The sequence below is a fragment of the Pan troglodytes genome, chromosome 1, assembly GCF_028858775.2.
Source record: "Pan troglodytes isolate AG18354 chromosome 1, NHGRI_mPanTro3-v2.0_pri, whole genome shotgun sequence".
Classification (NCBI taxonomy): domain Eukaryota; kingdom Metazoa; phylum Chordata; class Mammalia; order Primates; family Hominidae; genus Pan; species Pan troglodytes.
The window spans coordinates 94,199,527-94,218,031 of NC_072398.2; the positions used below are offsets into that span (position 1 = coordinate 94,199,527).

An 18,505-nucleotide genomic window follows, 5' to 3' on the forward strand; every position below is an offset into this window, starting at 1 on the left:
GGCCTGGGAACAGGCTGAGTCAGCCCCTCTAGACAGGGATGGGAGGGTGGGGTTAGTGGGAGGGAGGGCCTGGCCACTCCATCTTTCATCCTCCACAGCTAGGCCAAGACAGCTTCCCCTCTTCCAGCCTGGGTGGTGCCCTGCCTGATTGCCCTTTTCCCAGTGGTTGGCACAACTCCTGCTTTCGCCCTCTGGTGGGCTCCTGCTGAGGCTGACATTGAGAACCATCAGTGAGAGCTCCTTTCCAGCCTGTTCTGCCCTGCCCCTGGGCCCCTTAGAGTGAGCACAGCCAGTCAGAGCTGGCAGCATTTGACCCACTTCTGCTTCTCCCATCCTCTGGAGCAGGAAGACACAGCTAGAGCAACAGGCACAGTGAGAGGCACGGTTTATTGCCAGCTTATACCCTAGGATAGTGTCCTTCCCTCCCTCCTAGGGTGGGAGGTCATGTGCGGGAGTTCCGCTCCTCTTCTTCATTCTCCAGTAGATAGGCTGGACGGTATGTGGGGTGTCCTCCTGGGCTCAGGCACTTCAGGGCCGGGTTCCGCACGGTATTCTCCCGACTCCCCAGTGATGTGTATCTGGAGCAGGGAGGGTGGAGGGCAAGCATGTGGTAGGGTGGGCGATCCTATTGGCCCTCCTTATCCCAGCACCCTAAAAACTCCCTTACCCATTCCCTTCCCCTAATACCCTTACCCTCGGTCATACAGGATACAGTATGGGACAAACAGCTGACGCAGAAAATCCCAGATGTCTCTGTAGGTCCAGTCCTGGGAGGTCAGAGTAATAGAATAGTCACAAATGCTCACCTTTCCCACTTCTACCCCTGCTGTCCTGGGAAGGGGCCCATCCATGGCTCTTCTGCTCCCTTGGCCTCTGAGGGAGGGCTTGCTATCTGATTCTCTGGTATAGCTTGCTCTATGTATGCAAAGAGAAAGAGAAGGACTTCATCTTCTCCACTCTCTGCTTTCCATTCTTGAACCACCCTCTAGTGCAAGGGTGGAGCTTGAGGACAGGGAGAAACCATGTCTGTCTATTTTTTTTTTGAGACGGAGTCTGGCTCTGTCGCCCAGGCTGGAGTGCAGTGGCGTGGTCTTGGCTCACTGCAACCTCCGCTTCCCAGATTTAAGCAATTATCCTGCCTCAGCCTCCTGAGTAGCTGGGATTACAGGCATGCGCCACCACAGCCGGCTAATTTTTGTATTTTTTTAGTAGAGATGGGGTTTCACCATGTTGGTCAGGCTGGTCTCGAAATCCTGACCTCGTGATGTGCCCGCCTTGGCCTCCCAAAATGCTGGGATTACAGGCGTGTGCCACCGTGCCCAGCCCTATTTTTTTTAGACAGGGCCTTTACTGTTGCCCAGGCTGGAGTGCACTGGCATGATCATGGCTCACTACAGCCTCGACTTCCCTGGCTCAAGCGATCTTCCCGCTTCAGTCTGAGTAGCTGGGACTACAGGCATTGATCAGCCCACCTCGGCCTCCCAGAGTGCTGGGGTTACAGGTGTGAGCCACTGTGTCTGGCCAGAACTTCCTGTGATGATGGAAATGTTCTGTATCTCTACTGTCTAATATGGTGGTCATTTGAAATGTGGCTAGTACAACTGAATAACTGTATTTTTTTTTTTGTTTGTTTGGACGGAGTCTCACTCTGTTGCTCAGGCTGGAGTATAGTGGTGCCATCTTGGCTCACTGCAACCTCTGCCTCCTGGGTTCAAGTGATTCTCCTACCTCAGCCTCCTGAGTAGTTGGGATTACAGGTGCCTGCCACCACGCTCCGCTAATTTTTGTATTTTTAGTAGAGACTGGGTTTCATCATTTTAGTCAGGCTGGTCTCGATCTCCTGACCTCAGGCGATCCACCTGCCTCAGCCTCCCAAAGTGCAGGGATTACAGGTGTAAGCCACTACGCCCGGCCTGTGTATGTGTGTGTGTATATATATATACATATATATGTATATATATATATATATTTTTTTTTTTTTGAGACAGAGTCTTGTTCTGTCGCCCAGGCTGGAGTACAGTGGTGCCATCTCAGCTCACTGTAACCTCCGCCTCCTGGGTTCAAGCAATTCTCCTGCCTCAGCCTCCCGAGTAACTAGGACTACAGGCCACCACGCCTGGCTAATTTTTTGTATTTTTAGTAGAGACAGGGTTTCGCCATGTTGGCCAGGCTGGTCTCGAACTCCTGGCCTCAAGTGATCTGCCCACCATGGCCTCCCAAAGTGCTGGGATTACAGGCGTGAGCCACTGCGCCCAGCCAGAACTGAATTTTTAATTGTACTTAATTTTAAAAATTGAGGTATCCACATACCGTCAAATTCATCCTTTTAAAGTATATAATTCAGTGGTTTTTAGTCATATGTATTTCATTCTAATTAATTAAAATTTAAGTATAAATAAATGATTAATGGCTATATTGGACAGCACAAGTCTAAGTCACTATTCTATCCACAGTAGGAAGTGCAATGCCTGCTATTGAATTTGGGCTCAATAAATATTGGTCAAAAGGATGAATGAACAGATAGCACTGCCTCCCTTGGATGATGAGGCCCCTTCATCCAGGTTCCAGGCTCTAGCCTCCCCACTACTGCAGGTGAGCTAGGGTGCAGTGACTGCTGGGGCACGTGAGACTGAAGGTGATAAACCCTCTTCCCCATTACCAGCAGTGGGTTGATGCGCATGAATGCAGGCCAGCCTGCGTCAGTGGGGCTGAAAGGGCAGAGGCTACAGGAGTAGGGGTCAGTCCGGCGGGTGCCCATAAGGACAGCCTCCAGCTGGGGGTGCCGTGCCTGCAGTTCACCCAGGGCCTGCTTCATGCTGCCCTCAGCTTCCAACATCTGCAGATTATACCTTAGGAAGAAACAGAAGTAGGGGTCGGGCGTGGGCTCTGTCAAGCTTCTCTTGGAGCCCAAACCTCCAGGCCCCTAGTACCTCTTGATAGTGTCCTGTAGAAATTGTTCCAGCTCAGGGAAAGGGGAGATGCTGCGGATATACAGGATCTGGAGGGAGTTTGGAACATCAGGTAATTTCCTGCAGAGGGGGAAGAATCCACAGGCTTGTGAGCATGGACAAGGAAATGGCTCCCCTGAAACAGCTCACTGTTCTCGTTGGCCCCTAGGACAGACTCTCACACCTTCTCCCTTTTCCTTGTCCTTTCCATCCATTAGACCCACTTCCTCTGGGAAGCCCACTCTGACCTTTCACCTCTCAAATCTAAGCACGCATCCCTGGTTCAGGTATGTAAATCTCTCATCTCCCCAGCAGGACTGTGACCTCCCTGTCGTCAGGGATAGTGGCCTGCACATCCATACACAAGGCCAGGCACATATCATATACTCAATATGGTGGGAGAATGGAACTGAGAGGTCACCATGACTATCTCCCTCTTGAACTCCACCTGTACACCCCCTTTCTCCTTGCTTTCTGGGATGTGGAACTGGAGAAACAGATCAGGGGTCTTGTCTCCCGGGGGCAGGCTCACCTCTGCACAGCTGCATGGAAGAGGTGCAGGAGGGCAGTGCAGTCTTTGCCCCCGTTGAAGCCCACACAGAGCTGGGTGAGGCTGTACTGAGCCAGGGCGGTCTCAATGGTCTGTAGGGCACCTGCCACCTTTTTCCCCAAAGAAGACCCTGCCAAGCAGGCAGGGAAGAGGGCATCAGATGGACACATATGGCTATCAAAGGGGAGTGAAGGCATGCTGCCCTTGCTTAAACCCTTCAATATCTTCCCAGTGTTCTGAGGATAAAGTCCAAACTCCTTCATGCTGCCCGCTAGGCCCTGCAGTCTGCCCCTGACCTGCCATCTGCCACCCAGCCACACCTCACAGTAGCCTCAGTGTCATTCCTCTGTAGCAGGGGGTGTGGGGTGTGGGCTTCCTTCCATTCCCCTAAACCCCATGCTGCTTCCTTGCAGGCCCTCATTCATACTGTTGGCTCTTGCCCACCTACTGAACTGACCAAATCCTCCTTATCACTCAGTTTATGTCATTTGGCCTTCTCTGACCCCAGATCAAGGCTGATCTCCCTGCTGTGGGAGATCACTCCCTTCATCACCCCATGCAGGATCACCTGTTTAATGTCCATCTTTTTTGTTAAAACACTGGTCCATAAGAGCAGGGCATACATTATCCTACTGAGCCATATCCCCAACACCTAGCACAGTGCTGATGAAAATAGGTACTCAATCAACATTTATTGGAAGAATAATGAATTAACAGAAGCTATCTTCTGCCCTCTCTGGGATTTGCAGGAAGCACCCAACAGCCCCTGCATTACTGAGATCTGGGGTGCCACCAATGGCTTTGGGCATAATGCACCTCCTCCATAAGGTCCCTACCTGATTCAGCGAGTTTGTATACAGCCTCACTGGCCTGCTCCACAGCGTTGGGCATGTAGGGGACCAGCGATCCCTGGGGCAAACGGGCAGTCAGGTAGGCCAGGCATTCCTCCAGGGGTCCTTCTTCCTCTGAGTCTAGAGTCAGCTTCACCTGATAGTAGTTGCTGCCCCAGTCAGGGTAGGAACCCAGGCCAAGCCTACGTCCAAAGTGGGCCTGGGCCTCAGCCAGAATGGGGGCGATGGAGGCTTCATCAGCAGCCACATATAGCTCCTTTGAGTGGAACTGAACAGCTGGGTTTTGGAATAGTCCCTTCATCCCCTCCAGCACCCGCCGCAGCAGCTCTGGAATGCCTGGGAAGAGGTAGACGTTTCGGACGGAGACCAGAGGGAATCTGAAAGGTTGACCAGTGCAAGGATCTGTGCCATAATGCAGGCGGGCAGAGGAGGGCACCAATGATAGCTTCTCCCAGCCTTCCCCTCCTAGGGCTTTGGTGGCTGCTTCCAACTTGGGGTGTGGCTTCAGCTCATCTCCAAAGGCCTGTGCCACTGCCTCAAAGGTCACATCATCATGAGTGGGGCCGATGCCCCCTGCTGTGAGGACATGGGTGAAGCGGTTGGAGAAAGAAGTGACCTCAGCTGCAATGGTGGCTACCTCATCAGGTACAACTGAGACTCGGCAAACCTGGACCCCTAGGGAGCGCAGTGTCCGGCACAGAAAGAAGGTGTTGGTGTCCTGAGTGTGTCCCTGGGGGTTGAAGGGGAAGATGAGGCCATCAGTACTGTAGGGATGAAGGGGAGGGGCTGAAGATGATGGCTGCATCCACCTGATGATGCAGTGCTCTGCTCTTTGAAGGACACCACCTCAGGCTGCTGAGGGGCCTGGACTGGACACAAGAGTGAGAAAATCCATTTGTTTGGTTTTAAAGCTGGGTCTCTGTCACCCAGGCTGGAGTATAGTGGCTCAGTCACAGCTCACTGCAGCCTCAACCTCCTGGCTTCAAGGGCCACCTCAGCCTTCCGAGTAGCTGGGACTACAGGTGCGTGCCACCACACTCAGCTCATTTAAAATTTTTTTTTGTAGAAATGGGGTCTTGCCATGTTGCCCAGGCTGGTGTTGAATTCCTGGTCTCAAGTGATCCTCCTGCCTCAGCCTCCCAAAGTGCTGGAATTATAGGTGTGAGCCACCACGCCTGGCCTGCTTTCTTCTTTCTGTCCCCACTGCCACCAAGCAGGTCCTTAGCACCTTTCACCTGGACAATGGTGACAGCTTCCTGGCCAGGCTCCCAGCCTCCAGCCACAGTGCTCTGCTGTCTCCGGAGTAACCGTTTTAATGCGTCACTGTGATTGCATCACTCTTGGACTCAAAAGCCATTTGTTGTTTCCAACTGTATACAGAAGAAAGTTCAAATTCCTTTGCAGAGTATTTGGGGCTGTCTGTGGCGTATACCCTATCTTCTTTTCCAGCCCCATCTCCCTCTAATTGTCTACAAAGGGTTTAGTGGTTAAGGGTCTGTGTTCTGATGGCCGGGCATGGTGGCTCATGCCTGTAATTCCAGCCCTTTGGGAGGCGGAGCGGGGTGGCTCACTTGAGCTCAGAAGTTCGAGACCAACTGGCACAATATGGTAAAACCCCATCTCTACAAAAAAATACAAAAATTAGCGGGGCGTGGTGGCGCATGCCTGTAGTCCCAGCTACTTGGGAGGCTGAAGTGGGTGGGCTGCTTGAGCCCGGGAGGCAGAGACTGCAGTGAGCCGAGATCATGCCACTGTACTCCAGCATGGGTGACAGGGACCCTGTCACCAAAGGAAAAAAAAAAGGGTCTGTGTTTTGGAGTAAGGGAGCATCAGGCATTAGGCTGGAATCCCATCTCTACAACTTCCTAGGTATGTAACCCTGGGCAGGTTTCTCAACCTCTCTGACCCCCAGTTTCATCAATTGGGATTTTTTGCCGACCAGGTGTGGTGGCTCACGCCTGTAATCCCAGCATTTTTGGAGGCTGAGGTGGGAGGATTGCTTGAGCCTAGGAGTTTGAGACCAGCCTGGGCAACATGGTGAAACCCTGTCTCTACAAAAAAATACAAAAAATTAGCTCTAGCCTAGGCGACAGTGAGACTTTGTCTCAAAAAAAAAAAAAAACAAAGGGTGGGGGGCTGGGCAAGGTGGCTCATGCCTGTAATCCCATCACTTTGGGAGGCTGATGTGGGAGAATTGCTTGAGGCTGGCCTGTTTAACATAGCGAGAACCCCGTTTATAAAACAAATGCACACAGAAAAATAAAATTTTAAAGAAGAAAAAAAGTGCCAACTTCGTGGGATTTTTGTGTGGGGTTGTTGTGAAGATTAGTAAAATCACATATATGTGATGTATAGCACACTACCAGACTCTAGTAGGCACTTAAAATATAGGGGTCACCAGCCTGGCCAAAATGGTGAAACTCTGTCTCTACTAAAAATACAAAAAAATTAGCCGGTCGTGGTGGCGGGCGCCTGTAGTCCCAGCTACTCGGGAGGCTGAGGCAGGAGAATGGCGTGAACCCGGGAGGCGGAGCTTGCAGTGAGCCGAGACCGCGCCACTGCACTCCAGCCTGGGCGACAGAGCGAGACTCCGTCTCAAAACAAACAAATAAAAACCCCACAAAAATTAGCCAGGCGTGGTGGCGGGTGCCTGTAATCTCAGCTACTCGGGAGACTGAGGTGAGAGAATTGCCTGAACCTAGGAGGCAGAGGTTGCAGTGAGCTGAGATTGCGCCATTTGCGCTCCAGCGTGAGCAGCAGGAGCGAAACTCCGTCACACACACACACACACACACACACACACACACACAGCCGGGCGCAGTGGCTCATGCCTGTAATCCCAGCACTTTGGGAGGCTGAAGCGGGTGGATCACCTGAGGTCAGGAGTTCGAGACCAGCCTGACCAACATGGAGAAACCCCGTCTCTACTAAAAATACAAAAATTAACCGGGCATGGTGGCCCATGCTTGTAATCCCAGCTACTCGGGAGGCTGAGGCAGGAGAGTCGCTTGAACCCAGGAGGCGGAGGTTACGGTGAGCCAAGGTCGAGCCATTGCACTCCAGCCTGGGCAACAAAAGTGAAACTCTGTCTCAAAAAAAAAAAAAAAAAAAAAAAAAAAAAAAAAATTGGGGTCAGGGCCAGGTGAGGTGGCTCATGCCTGTAATCCCAACATTTTGGGAGGCTGAGGTGGGTGGATCACTTGAGGTCAGGCATTTGAGACCAGCCTGGCCAACATGGCGAAACCCCATCTGTCCCTACTAAAAATACAAAAATTAGCCAGGTGTGGTGGCACATGCCTGTAGTCCCAGCCACTTGGGAGGCTGACACAGGAGAATTGCTTGAACCTGGGAGGTGGAGGTTACAGTGAGCCAAAATTGATCACGCCACTGCACTCCAACCTGGGCAACCTTAGAACAAGACTCTGTCTAAAAAAAAAAAAAAAAGGGGTCTATTAAGGCTGAGTGCAGTGGCTCATGCCTGTAATCCCAACTACTCGGGTGGCTGAGGCATGAGAACTGCTTGAACGCGAGAGGTGGAGGTGCAGTCAGCTGAGATCCCACCAATGCACTCCAGCCTGGGCAACAGAGTGAGACTATCTAAAAACAAAACAAAACACAAATTTACAAAGAATATTAAAAAAGATTATTATTAAAACTTGATATTTGGCCAAGCTCAGTGGTTCATGCCTATAATCCCAGCAAGGTGTGGGAAGATTGCTTGAGCCCAGGAGTTTGAGACCAGCCTGGGCAACATAGTGAGACCGTTTCTGAAAAAAACAAAACAAAACAAAAAAACACACAAAAAATTAGCCAGGTGTGGCGGCTAACACCTGTAGTCACAGCAACTCCAGATGCTGAGGCAGGAGGACTGCTTGAGCCTGGAAGATGGAGGCTTCAGTGAGCTGTGACTGTGCCACTGCACTCCAGCCTAGGTGACAGAGCAAAATCCTGTCTCAAAAACAAAAAAACCCGTGTCATCTGTTATGTCCTCTAGTAAGACTTTCCTGATCATTCGGAGGGGATTCATCCCTTCTAGTACCTTCCTTCTAGCTCACTTATCCACTACGCTGAGTACCTTGAGTCATTTCCAAAAAGGCTGGGTAAAACTCTTTTTTTTTTTTTTTTGAGACGGAGTTTCGCTCTTGTTGCCCAGGCTGGAGTGCAATGGCACGATCTCAGCTCACTGCAACCTCCACCTCCCACGTTCAAGCAATTCTCCTGCCTCAGCCTCCCAAGTAGCTGGGATTACAGGCATGCACCACCACGCCTGGCTAATTTTGTATTTTTAGTAGAGATGAGGTTTCTCCATGTTGAGGCTGGTCTCGAACTCCTGAACTCGTGATCCGCCCGCCTCGGCCTCCCAAAGTGCTGGGATTACATGCGTGAGCCACCGCGCCCGGCCAAAACTCTTAAATATACAATACATACACCTGTACCTCCTCTACTCGAGGGGCTTCCTGTCATTGTTGTGTAGCTCCTCTGCCCTCTACCATACTGCTTGGTAAATTGCAATGACCTTTTTATTTTTCTTTTTTTCAATCAGCTCTCTCAGGTTGAGAAATTGTAGGGACTTTGCTACAAGTTTTTCAGTAGAGTAATTGAAAGAATGAGGGTTAATTTTCCTCCAATATGCTGGGTTCACTCCAGGATCCTACTGCAGCAAAGAGGCTCCCACCCTGTTTCACCTCCTTCCATGGAGGGATGTGCAGCAGGCCCTTAAGGACAGGAGAACGCCGCGCCCTCCCCCCTTTTCTGTCCCAGACACACCTTAAGGATCTCATCTCCAACAATGATGATGCCAGCCGTCACGCTGCGCCCCGGAGAAAGTTCAGAGGCCCTAGATGTCATGGTCCTGCCTTCTCTACCCCTCTGCAAGGCCCTCCAGTAGCCACCCAGACCCCCAAATAGGGGTCGCAAGCACGGGGGGCCTGCCAGGTCTACAGGGCACTGGGGGCCATAGCCTGGGAACAGGGGGTCCTGGGTCGAGGGAACCTGGAGAAGCCAGAAAAGACAATGGGGGAGAGCAGGTGTGCGCGTTCTTCCTTCGAGGAAGACCCTAGTCTTCTCTAACCAGATCCTTGACAAGCGACTCCTTTGTTCCTGCCTCTGGAATAAACGTGTTCCCAAATCCCAACCCATGTCCTTTTAAATGTCTTGCTTAGCTCTAGTCTTAAAAACTTCTTCTCTCTTGAGAACCTACCACTTTAAGTGTCTTCCGTTTGCTGAGCTGGTCTCCTCAAGTGTCTGCTCTACCTTGGGCATCCGTACCCCTTTAAATGTCTACCTTATCCTGGGCCTTGGTCCTTTTCAATGCATTCGCTCTCCACCCCGGACCAAAATCCCGTCTCTTTCTACTTCAGGCTTCTGCACCCTTTCTAGCCCAGAATCCCTTCTTCCCACCAAGCTTCAGATTACTGAGCCCTCTTAGACTCTCACCTGCCTGTTCTGCCCCTTCACCGGGTCTTTCCCTTGTTCCTTTCCTCATGTCCCGGGGCAGCTTCCGTACTTAAAGTCCCGCCTTGCACCTAGCTGACATTGAATGGTGATTTTGACTGTCGCTTAGACTCTTCCAGGGTCCCATTGGTATATTCAACTGTCGCTCTCAGGCTTTAGCCAGTGGGTGGGAGCAGGGCCGGATTGTTATAGGCGACAACCACGTGGTCACTTCTCGCCCGGAAATACGGGGGCCGGACCTTAGCCCACGGTCGGGGGCGGGACCTCGGGAGTTTAGGGCGGGAAAGGAGCCGTAGTTAAAGGTGCTGTAAGGCCCTCGGGGAGTTTCTGGTGCTGGATTCAAATAATTGTTATGCATGTGTTGCTTTGTTTTGTTTTGTTTAATGGGTCAGTTAGCCATGGTTTAAGCTGTTTTCATTCACCGTGACTCACTAGGCTAAGGGCTTTTACTGGAGTGAGAAAGCATCTTATTTATAGCAGAAGGAAGTTGGAGGGACACTGAGAAAGATTATTACCACTGTCTGTCGGATATGAAGACCCTGGAGTAGGTGAGCTTTTGATGTGTGGAACCTTAATTTATCTCTAGTATAATAGACAAAACGAATTACTTAAATCTCTTTGACAAGAAAGAGTCCAAAAACCCTCTCTTCCTCCACCTTGCTCCAGATGGTGCTTAGTTCAAATGACCTTTCCCAGTAATTGGTCTTGTAGGTGCAAATGAGGCAGCGAATAGGGAGTGCCTTACATGTTTACTCTGGATCCTCACATCATCCGAGCTTACCCCCATTTCAGTTGCCTTTGTTCTAAAAGTACATCTTAAACTTTTTTCCAACAATAATCTGGGGATCTTTTCATATGCAGATTGATTCAGTAGGTTTGGGTGGGGCCTGAGATCTGCATTTAGCTAGTTCCCATGTGATGGTGATCCCACTGCTCTGTGGACTACATTTTGAATGGTAAGGGCCCGAATTCATTCTTTGTTTTTTTGAGACGGAGTCTCCCTCTGTCACCCAGGCTGGAGTGCAGTGGCGCGATCTCGGCTCACTGCAAGCTCCGCCTCCCGGGTTCACGCCATTCTCCTGCCTCAGCCTCCCGAGTAGCTGGGACTACAGGCGCCCGCCACCATGCCCGGCTTTTTTTAAAAAATATTTTTATTTTTTATTTTTTTTAGTAGAGACGGGGTTTCACTGTGTTAGCCAGCATGGTCTCGATCTCCTGACCTCGTGATCCGCCCGCCTTGGCCTCCCAAAGTGCTGTGATTACAGGCGTGAGCCACCGCGCCGGGCCGAATTCATTCTTTGTAGGACTGGTAAACCACACCTTGCCAAATTTTACTCTTCAAAACCCTTGGTCGGGCGCAGCACTTGGGGAGTCTGAGGAGGGAGGATTGCTTGAGTTCTCTCAATTGAAAAAAAGAAAAAAAGGCCGGGCGCGGTGGCTCACGCCTGTAATCCCAGCACTTTGGGAGGCCGAGGCGGGCGGATCACCTGAGGTCAGGAGCTGGAGACCAGCCTGATCAACATGGAGAAACCCCGTCTCTACTAAAAACACAAAAAATTAGCCGGGCGTGGTGGCGGGAGCCTGTAGTCCCAGCTACTCAGGAGGCTGAGGCAGGAGAATGGCGTGAACCCGGGAGGCGCAGCTTGCAGTGAGCCGAGATTGTGTCACTGCACTCCAGCCTGGGCGACAGAACGAGACTCCATCAAAAAGAAAAAAAAAAACCCTGTAAGATACACATCATGCTCATTTTACAGATGAGGAACAGGCTCAGAAAGGTGAAGGGATGCCACACAACCACAAAACACAGTGAATGGTAGACTCAGGTGATCAGGTGTCTAGACCATTCTTTTAATAAGTCCCCCGCTTTTTTTTGAACCAGGGTCTCTCTGTTGCCCAGGCTCGAGTGCAGTGGCGCAAGCACCGTTCACTGCAGCCTCGACCTCCTGGGCTCAAGTGATCCTCCCATCTCAGACTCCAGAGTAACTGGGACCACAGGGGCGCCCCACCATGCCTGGCTAATTTTTGTATTTTTAGTAGAGACGGAGTTTGGTCATGTTGCGCAGGCTGGTCTTGAACTCCTGGGCTCAAGTGATTCCCTGCCTTGGCCTCCCAAAGAATTGGGATTACAGGTGTGAGCCCCCGTACTTGGCCCTCATTTCTTTCAATTATAAAAAGTCAGCTCTTTGAAAAAAAAAAAAGGGCAAAACAAGAATTCCACTTGCCTAGTAAACCACATGTTCCAATATCTTTATTAGCAATACAGGTGATATTTGATCCCCTCCCAAAACAGAATACCAAGACTGTTCCAGTATTTTCCTAGTGGATTCTCAAGCTTAAGTGTACATCAGAATCAGTTGGAGAGCTTGTTAAAACATTGCTGTGCCCAATCCTGAGTTTAGGATTCAGTAGGTCTAGGTTGGAGCCCAATAATTTGCATTTCTAATGAGTTTTCCCGATGTTGATGCCTGCTATTTTAGGAATAAGTGGATGGAAGACAGGAAAAATGGGGGAGGTTAATATCCTTACTTAGTACTAGTATTTTTTTTTTTTTTGAGACGGAGTCTGGCTCTGTCGCCTAGGCTGGAGTGCAGTGGCGCAATCTCGGCTCACTGCAAGCTCCGCCTCCCGAGTTCACGCCATTCTCCTGCCTCAGCCTCCCAAGTAGCTGGGACTACAGGCGCCCACCGCCTTGCCCAGATAATTTTTTTGTATTTTTAGTAGAGACGGGGTTTCACTGTGTTAGCCAGGATGGTCTCGATCTCCTGACCTCATGATCCGCCAGCCTCGGCCTCCCAAAGTGCTGTGATTACAGGCGTGAGCCACGACACCCGGCCACTTAGTACTACTGTTTTGTTAGACTAGAGGGGAAGTTATTATTCTGTGGAATGTTTTTTTTTTAATTGAGACACAGCTTCTGTCGCCCAGGCTGAGTGCAGTGGTGTGATCTTGGCTCACTTTCACCTCTGCCTCTCAGGTTCAAGCGATCCTCTCACCTCAACCTCCTGAGTAGCAGGGATTACAGGCACACACCACGCCCGGCTAATTTATTTTTATTTTTTTGAGACAGAGTTTCACTCTTGTTGCCCAGGCTGAAGTGCAATAGCGTGATCTCAGCTCACTGCAACCTCTGCCTCCCAGGTTCAAGTGATTCTCCTGCCTCAGCCTCCGGAGTAGCTGGGATTACAGGCATGTGCCACCACGCCCGGCTAATTTTGTTTTAGTAGAGATGGGGTTTCAGCATGTTGGCCAGGCTGGTTTCAAACTTCTGACCTCAGGTGATCCACCCACCTCAGCCTCCCAAAGTGCTGGGATTACAGGCATAAGCCACTGCACCCAGCCTAATTTTTGTATTTTTAATAGAGACGGGAGTTTCACCATGTTGGCCAGGCTGGTCTCGAACTCCTGACCTCAAGTGATCTGCCCTCCTTAGCCTCCCAAAATGCTGGGATTACAGGTGTGAGCCACCAAGCGTGGCCTGGAATGTTTTCTTAAACAGCTACATTTTGCACCTGTTTTCTCAAAGCTTAGTTCTTTACCTACCTGCATAAGATGCCTGAAATCTTTACCCCCAGTCCACACTCCAGACCAATTAAGAATCCTTAAGAATGACTCAGGCAGGCATCAGTACTTGTAAAGCTCCCCAGGTGATTCCAATGCCCAAGCCAAGTTAAGAACAGCTGAAAACCTTCCCCAACCAAGGGGCACAGTGAATAGGTCATAGATATGCCTATTATTCCTATTAGGAATTGGGACACACAAGCAGCCCCTGACTGACAGCATCCTTTTATCCATGTGTGCCATTCAAATATTGGGACTATGTTAAAGGCAGCACCCCGACTGTAGGAAGCAGTTCATTTGTTTGGATGAGATGAAGTTGTCCCTATATAACCTCTACCTCAGGCTAGTAGTTAGAGTGAAATATATTTCAGTAGATGTTTGACAGCAAGTCTGCTTAAAGTAGATTAAAAACCAGTTATCTCAATGTTAAACCTCATTATCAGCAAAGAGCTGAGCTTCATTATCAAACTGAAGGGCATATAATTAGAACCATGATATTGATGATGCTCACGCTGAGTGAGGGGGAAAAAACCCGTACAATTACAGCACTAGATTATAAAAACTTCCTCTTTAATCAAGGCTTTTAACATGAACAGATTTCTTGAATAAAATGGAAAGTTTCCAGTACACTGAAACATAAATCCGCAAGTCACCATACATACAACACCCGGCAGGAAAAAACAAAAACAGCAAGTTTACATGATCCCTGTAACAGCCATGGTCTCAAACTCAGATGCTTCCTCCATCTGCCAAGTGTGTTCTGGATACAGAGCACATCGTGGGTTCTGGGGTCACACTCAGCTGAGGCTGTGGGTCCACAGAGCACTCATCTGGCTGGGCTATGGTGGTGGTGGCTCTACTCAAGAAGCAAAGCAGTTACCAGCACATTCAAACAGTGTATTGAACATCTTTTAAATATCAAAGTGAGAAACAAGAAGGCAACATAATAATGTTATCAGAAAGATGTTAGGAAGTAAGGACAGCTGTGTAAAGCTTGAGGCTGAAAAGTAGCTTGCCAGCTTCATTTCTTTGGTTTCTTGGGTAGTGGGCGCCGGAACAGCAAGATGTGAGGTTCTGAAAGAGTGAGGGAAATCTAAGAGACAAGCTCACACCATTCTATGTACAACCTATAGTGTATTCCACTACCACCTCCCCAGCTATCACCCACTCAGATCTTTATAACTAAATAAAGACTTAAGCATATGGCCTTAGAAGCAGACCCAGAAGTCTGGACTGTCTGCCAAGTACAGAATTGTTAATATCAGTTCTTTTGCTATGTTTATACAGCCCCAGGGTGTCCCTTATTAGTTTTGCCTGGCAGCTGGGTGTCTGGTGTCTTATCAATAAATATACTTTCCTTTGCTTATTTAGAATACATCCAAGAATGTTTTCGATGGAGAATGAGGCAGGGGCTATGATCAGGCTATATGTGGCCTTAAAAAGAATACCCTCTGATTGAATGAAAGATTACAGGAGGTTTTTCAGCGACAGGTTGTCTCTGAACTTCCCAGATATTTTAGTCTTATTTTTGGTCACTAGTTTTTTTTTAAAAAATCCCCCACGACTGGAGGGGGAAGGAACCAGTAAACCATTTCCTATCTCCCTATTTGGGTTATACAATCTTATTCTTTCATTCTCTCAGTGTAGCAGTTCTATATGGTTGTTTTTAGCCAGTGCACTGACCTGGTTCATGGATCATATAATGGACCCATCCCTGACTCTGCTGAACGCCAAGATTCCTCCATTCAGATTCAGACATCAGATGTGTTTTAGGGACCAGCTTGGCTATGTCCTTGGGCAGCATGACATGTCTGTAACAGAAACGGGGAGGTGGGGAATTTATGTTAGTACCAGATACAGTCTCTTAGACAAATGCCTGTTTACAAGGCCAAGAAAGGAAAGAAAAACTGGTTTTTGATGTCAGAGTTTATATAATTTTATTGTGGGGTAGCAGCAGCTAGAAATACAGGCTATGTTATATAAATTCCGAGAGTATATTAAAAATACAAATTAGTGAATAATTCCAGTGAATGAGCACTTAAGTTCCAGGCACATTTTCTCTGCCTTCATGGACCTTATAGTCTTCTAGTTGATTATCTACAACATAATGGGAGCCCCACGGAGCACACAGTGTTAATAGTTAGAAGGAAGGAAGAGAAGTTATTTTGTGGCGAGGAAAGGCCTTTTATGAAGTACTGTGTGGACAAGTTATCACAAAGGATGAAATGAACTATCTTGTCCTTTAAAATCTAAGCCAGGCATGGTGGCACAAACCTACAGTCCCAGCTACTTGGGAGGCTGAGGCAGGAGGGTCATTTGAACCCAGGAGTTTGAAAAAGATACAGTATGAAGTTTGAAATCTGATTAAAATACAGAAGAAATAGGCCAGGGGCGGTGGCTCATGCCTGTAATCCCAGCACTTTGGGAGGCTGAGGTGGGTGGATCACTTGAGGTCAGGAGTTGGAGACTAGCCTGACCAACAACGTGAAACCCCGTCTCTACTAAAAATACAAAAATTAGCCGGGTGTGGTGGCATGCACCTGTAATCCCAGCTATCTGGGAGATTGAGGCAGGAGAGAATCCCTTGAATCCAGGAGGCGGAGGTTGCAGTGAGCTGAGATCTGGGCGATAGAGTGAGATTCCGTCTCAAAAAAAGAGAAAAAAAATAAGAAAAAAGAAAGGGCTGCAATGCACAATGGTTGTGCCTGTGAATAGCCACTGCACTCCAGTCTGGGCAACAAAGCAAGACCTTGTCTCTTAAAAAAAAATTAAATCTATCCTGAATCTTATCTTCCTAACTCTGGAGGGATGTACCTTGAGACTTTCTGGGTAAATTCCGTGCTTTTCTAACCAAGGATAAGTCTCCCTTCATAGCAAAAAAATTATTACCCTGATGTGAATCAAACTAATCCACATAGTCTTCGTCATGCTCAATGAAAATGTACTAAGTTCTCCCTCTGTGCTAGTAACAGTGATTCCCCACCATTCTCCTAAAAGAAAAAATTCTAGTCCAAATATAATGAAAATAGCTCACATTCTAACACCACCCTGGCACGAAATTTGGCTTCAATACATACACCAAAAAACCCCTCTTAAACCAAAGTGCCACTGCCAAGAGTTTCATCTTCCAGGGGATGAAATGGTGATTCCTTCCCAGCTCTACAAATCTCTTATAAGCACATACAGTTTTAAGTTAGTTTAGTTCAGATGTAGAGAAAAACAGCTGAGGAAAAGAAAGTTAATTAAAGGAGGGTCTGGAGCCGTCTTGGCATAAAGATGATTATGTATTTGTCAATGCACATCGAGTTCTCTGGAAGACCCAAAGCCCTGAACTAGGCTGGGTGAAGAGACACAAGAAAAGCAAGTTTTCATTTTATGTTCTCCAACTGAGGAGACAAGATACAAACCAGGAAGTGGTCTTAATTATTACAATTAATACAGATTAGCATAATGCCAACATTTGTGGAATCCTGTGTTTTCCCTTATTCCCAATCTAGATTATGCACTTAAAATTTATCAAGCCCGAATGCCACATCCAGTGCCAGGATTCCATCATCACCATCCTTGGCAGATGGCTATCTAGTGTCTTCTAAACAATTTCAGTCAAGAGGTGCTTTCTCCCACATACCTTTTTCTTAGAGTCTCATCTCAGGCTCTGCCCTCTAGGAAGCTTTCCCCAACTTTCCCTCTTCCGTTTTTCCTCTCAGTATTTTAAGTTTCATGTTCAAGGGTACATGTGCAGGTTTGTTATATAGGTAAAATCCTGACTCGGGGGTTTGGTGTACAGATTATTTCATCACCCAGGTACTAAGCATAGTACCCGACAGTTTTTTTTTTTTCCTGAACCTCTACCTCCTCCCACCCTCCTCCCTCAAGCAGGCCCCAATGTCTGTTGTTCCTCTCTTTCTGTCCCTGTGTTTTTATCTCCGACATATAAATGAAGACACGCGTAGTTTACTACTGGTTTCGTTTTCAATGGTAGTGAAAGAGACATCACGCTGAATTGGCCCTTAGGACACTCCCCCGCCCCCAAACCAAGCCCAGGGAAGAAGACCGACCGAAAGTAAGAGGTCAGCCTCCAAGGCGGTGGCGGGGCGGGGGGCGTTCTCGAAGCGTGGGATGGGGGAGCGTCCTGGAGTTAGCAAAAGTAGGGGACTGACTTTCTAGCCCCACCTCAACCCCCGCTCACGGCTAGGAAGCCGCAGCCTTCGGGTCGCCAGTTCCCTCTCCTTAGCAAGTCTTGTGTGCTTCCATCACACCCTGTAATGGCTCCTTGCATAGCGTGTATCACCTTTCTGGTGTCTGTCGGTACCACCCACAGATTTTTAAGTTTGTGAACAGCAGAGACCATGTGTTATCCTTGCACTTTAGCAGAACACCTGAAACCTGTTAAGTATTCCATAACTGTTCCCTTTGATATTTAAAGGGCATCTATTAGACCCATATTAAGTATTTTCTCAATGCTCCTAGCCAGTTTTATTCCATTGCAGTCCCAAGCGATCCCCTTCCTTACACAAGCCAGACAACCACGCCCCTTGTCTTTTTCACGAGTTAATAAGCAATATTCAACTCTCTCAGCGCTACTCTCCTGTTAGGGACGCCAGGAAACTTCCAGCTCCGCTTTTGCTACGTTCTCCCACTGGATTCGACAAGATTACTGTGAAACAGTCTCTACAAGGCAAGTTAAGTTTGCCCGATAAAGTTCAGAGAATGATCCAGAAAGCCTCCTGGGTGAGGGTGGTCAGTACTCTAACCACGCCCACCCCTCCCTCCTCTGAGAGGCGACTCCAAATTCGCAACCACTTTGTTTTACGAGCGCCTCCCACCTCCGCGCATGCGCCTTACGCCTTCCACAATATCACACCATTGCCCGTTCGCACCTCGTACGCATGCGCCAATTCTATCGCCTCAGTTCCTGTTACTAATTCCTTGTGCCCTCAGCGGCCAAAGCTCACGACCCTCGCTATTGCTCCCGCGCCAGCACTAACCGATACTCAAACTCCTCGTCGTCGTATTTGTCCGAATAGTAAATTTGTTTGTGCGACATGATCGCTCGGTTTGCTAGCCTTCAGCCCCGCGCCGCCAACCTCCAAGCAACTCCCAACAGCACGCGCTCCCACCCACTTTGGCCTCGCTTTCAAACA

General features: G+C 48.9%; 2 protein-coding genes across 10 annotated transcripts; both read right to left on the reverse strand.

The window, feature by feature from the left end:
- Window positions 1-368: 368 nt before the first annotated feature.
- FLAD1 (flavin adenine dinucleotide synthetase 1) lies at window positions 369-9,964 on the reverse strand. Of its 9 annotated transcripts, none has more exons than XR_010158000.1 (8): window positions 9,786-9,964; window positions 9,117-9,341; window positions 4,335-5,079; window positions 3,481-3,628; window positions 2,931-3,029; window positions 2,660-2,849; window positions 694-915; window positions 369-578 (listed from the first exon to the last, which is right to left on the reverse strand). XR_010158000.1 is itself a non-coding variant. In XM_003308418.5 (8 exons), exons 2-8 carry the CDS (start codon window positions 9,195-9,197, stop codon window positions 443-445), a joined length of 1,473 nt encoding a protein of 490 aa, XP_003308466.1. In that variant the 5' UTR covers window positions 9,198-9,341; window positions 9,786-9,964; the 3' UTR covers window positions 369-442. The 9 variants fall into 9 exon arrangements, 7 of the variants coding, with proteins under 7 accessions (XP_003308466.1, XP_009431209.1, XP_054542713.1 ...); XM_003308418.5 differs by having other exon boundaries at window positions 694-767; XM_009432934.4 differs by having other exon boundaries at window positions 694-767; window positions 9,550-9,815.
- A 4,182-nt stretch (window positions 9,965-14,146) lies between these two features.
- CKS1B (CDC28 protein kinase regulatory subunit 1B) lies at window positions 14,147-18,483 on the reverse strand. Its single transcript, NM_001252546.1, is given in 3 exon segments — window positions 14,147-14,435; window positions 15,045-15,172; window positions 18,350-18,483. Coding segments are annotated over 3 exon segments (240 nt in total). The 5' UTR covers window positions 18,409-18,483; the 3' UTR covers window positions 14,147-14,382.
- Window positions 18,484-18,505: the final 22 nt, after the last annotated feature.

Excerpts from the sequence above, each read along its gene's own strand:
- FLAD1 (XM_009432918.5), bottom strand. The coding sequence starts at position 9,488 with ATGGGTTGGGATTTGGGAACACGTTTATTCCAGAGGCAGGAACAAAGG. Across the intron at positions 5,080-9,116 it reads TTGGAGATGAGATCCTTAAG|GGACACACTCAGGACACCAA; the intron begins GTGTGTCTGGGA and ends TTCAACCCCCAG. Across the intron at positions 579-693 it reads TGTATCCTGTATGACCGAGG|ATACACATCACTGGGGAGTC; the intron begins GTAAGGGTATTA and ends TCCCTGCTCCAG.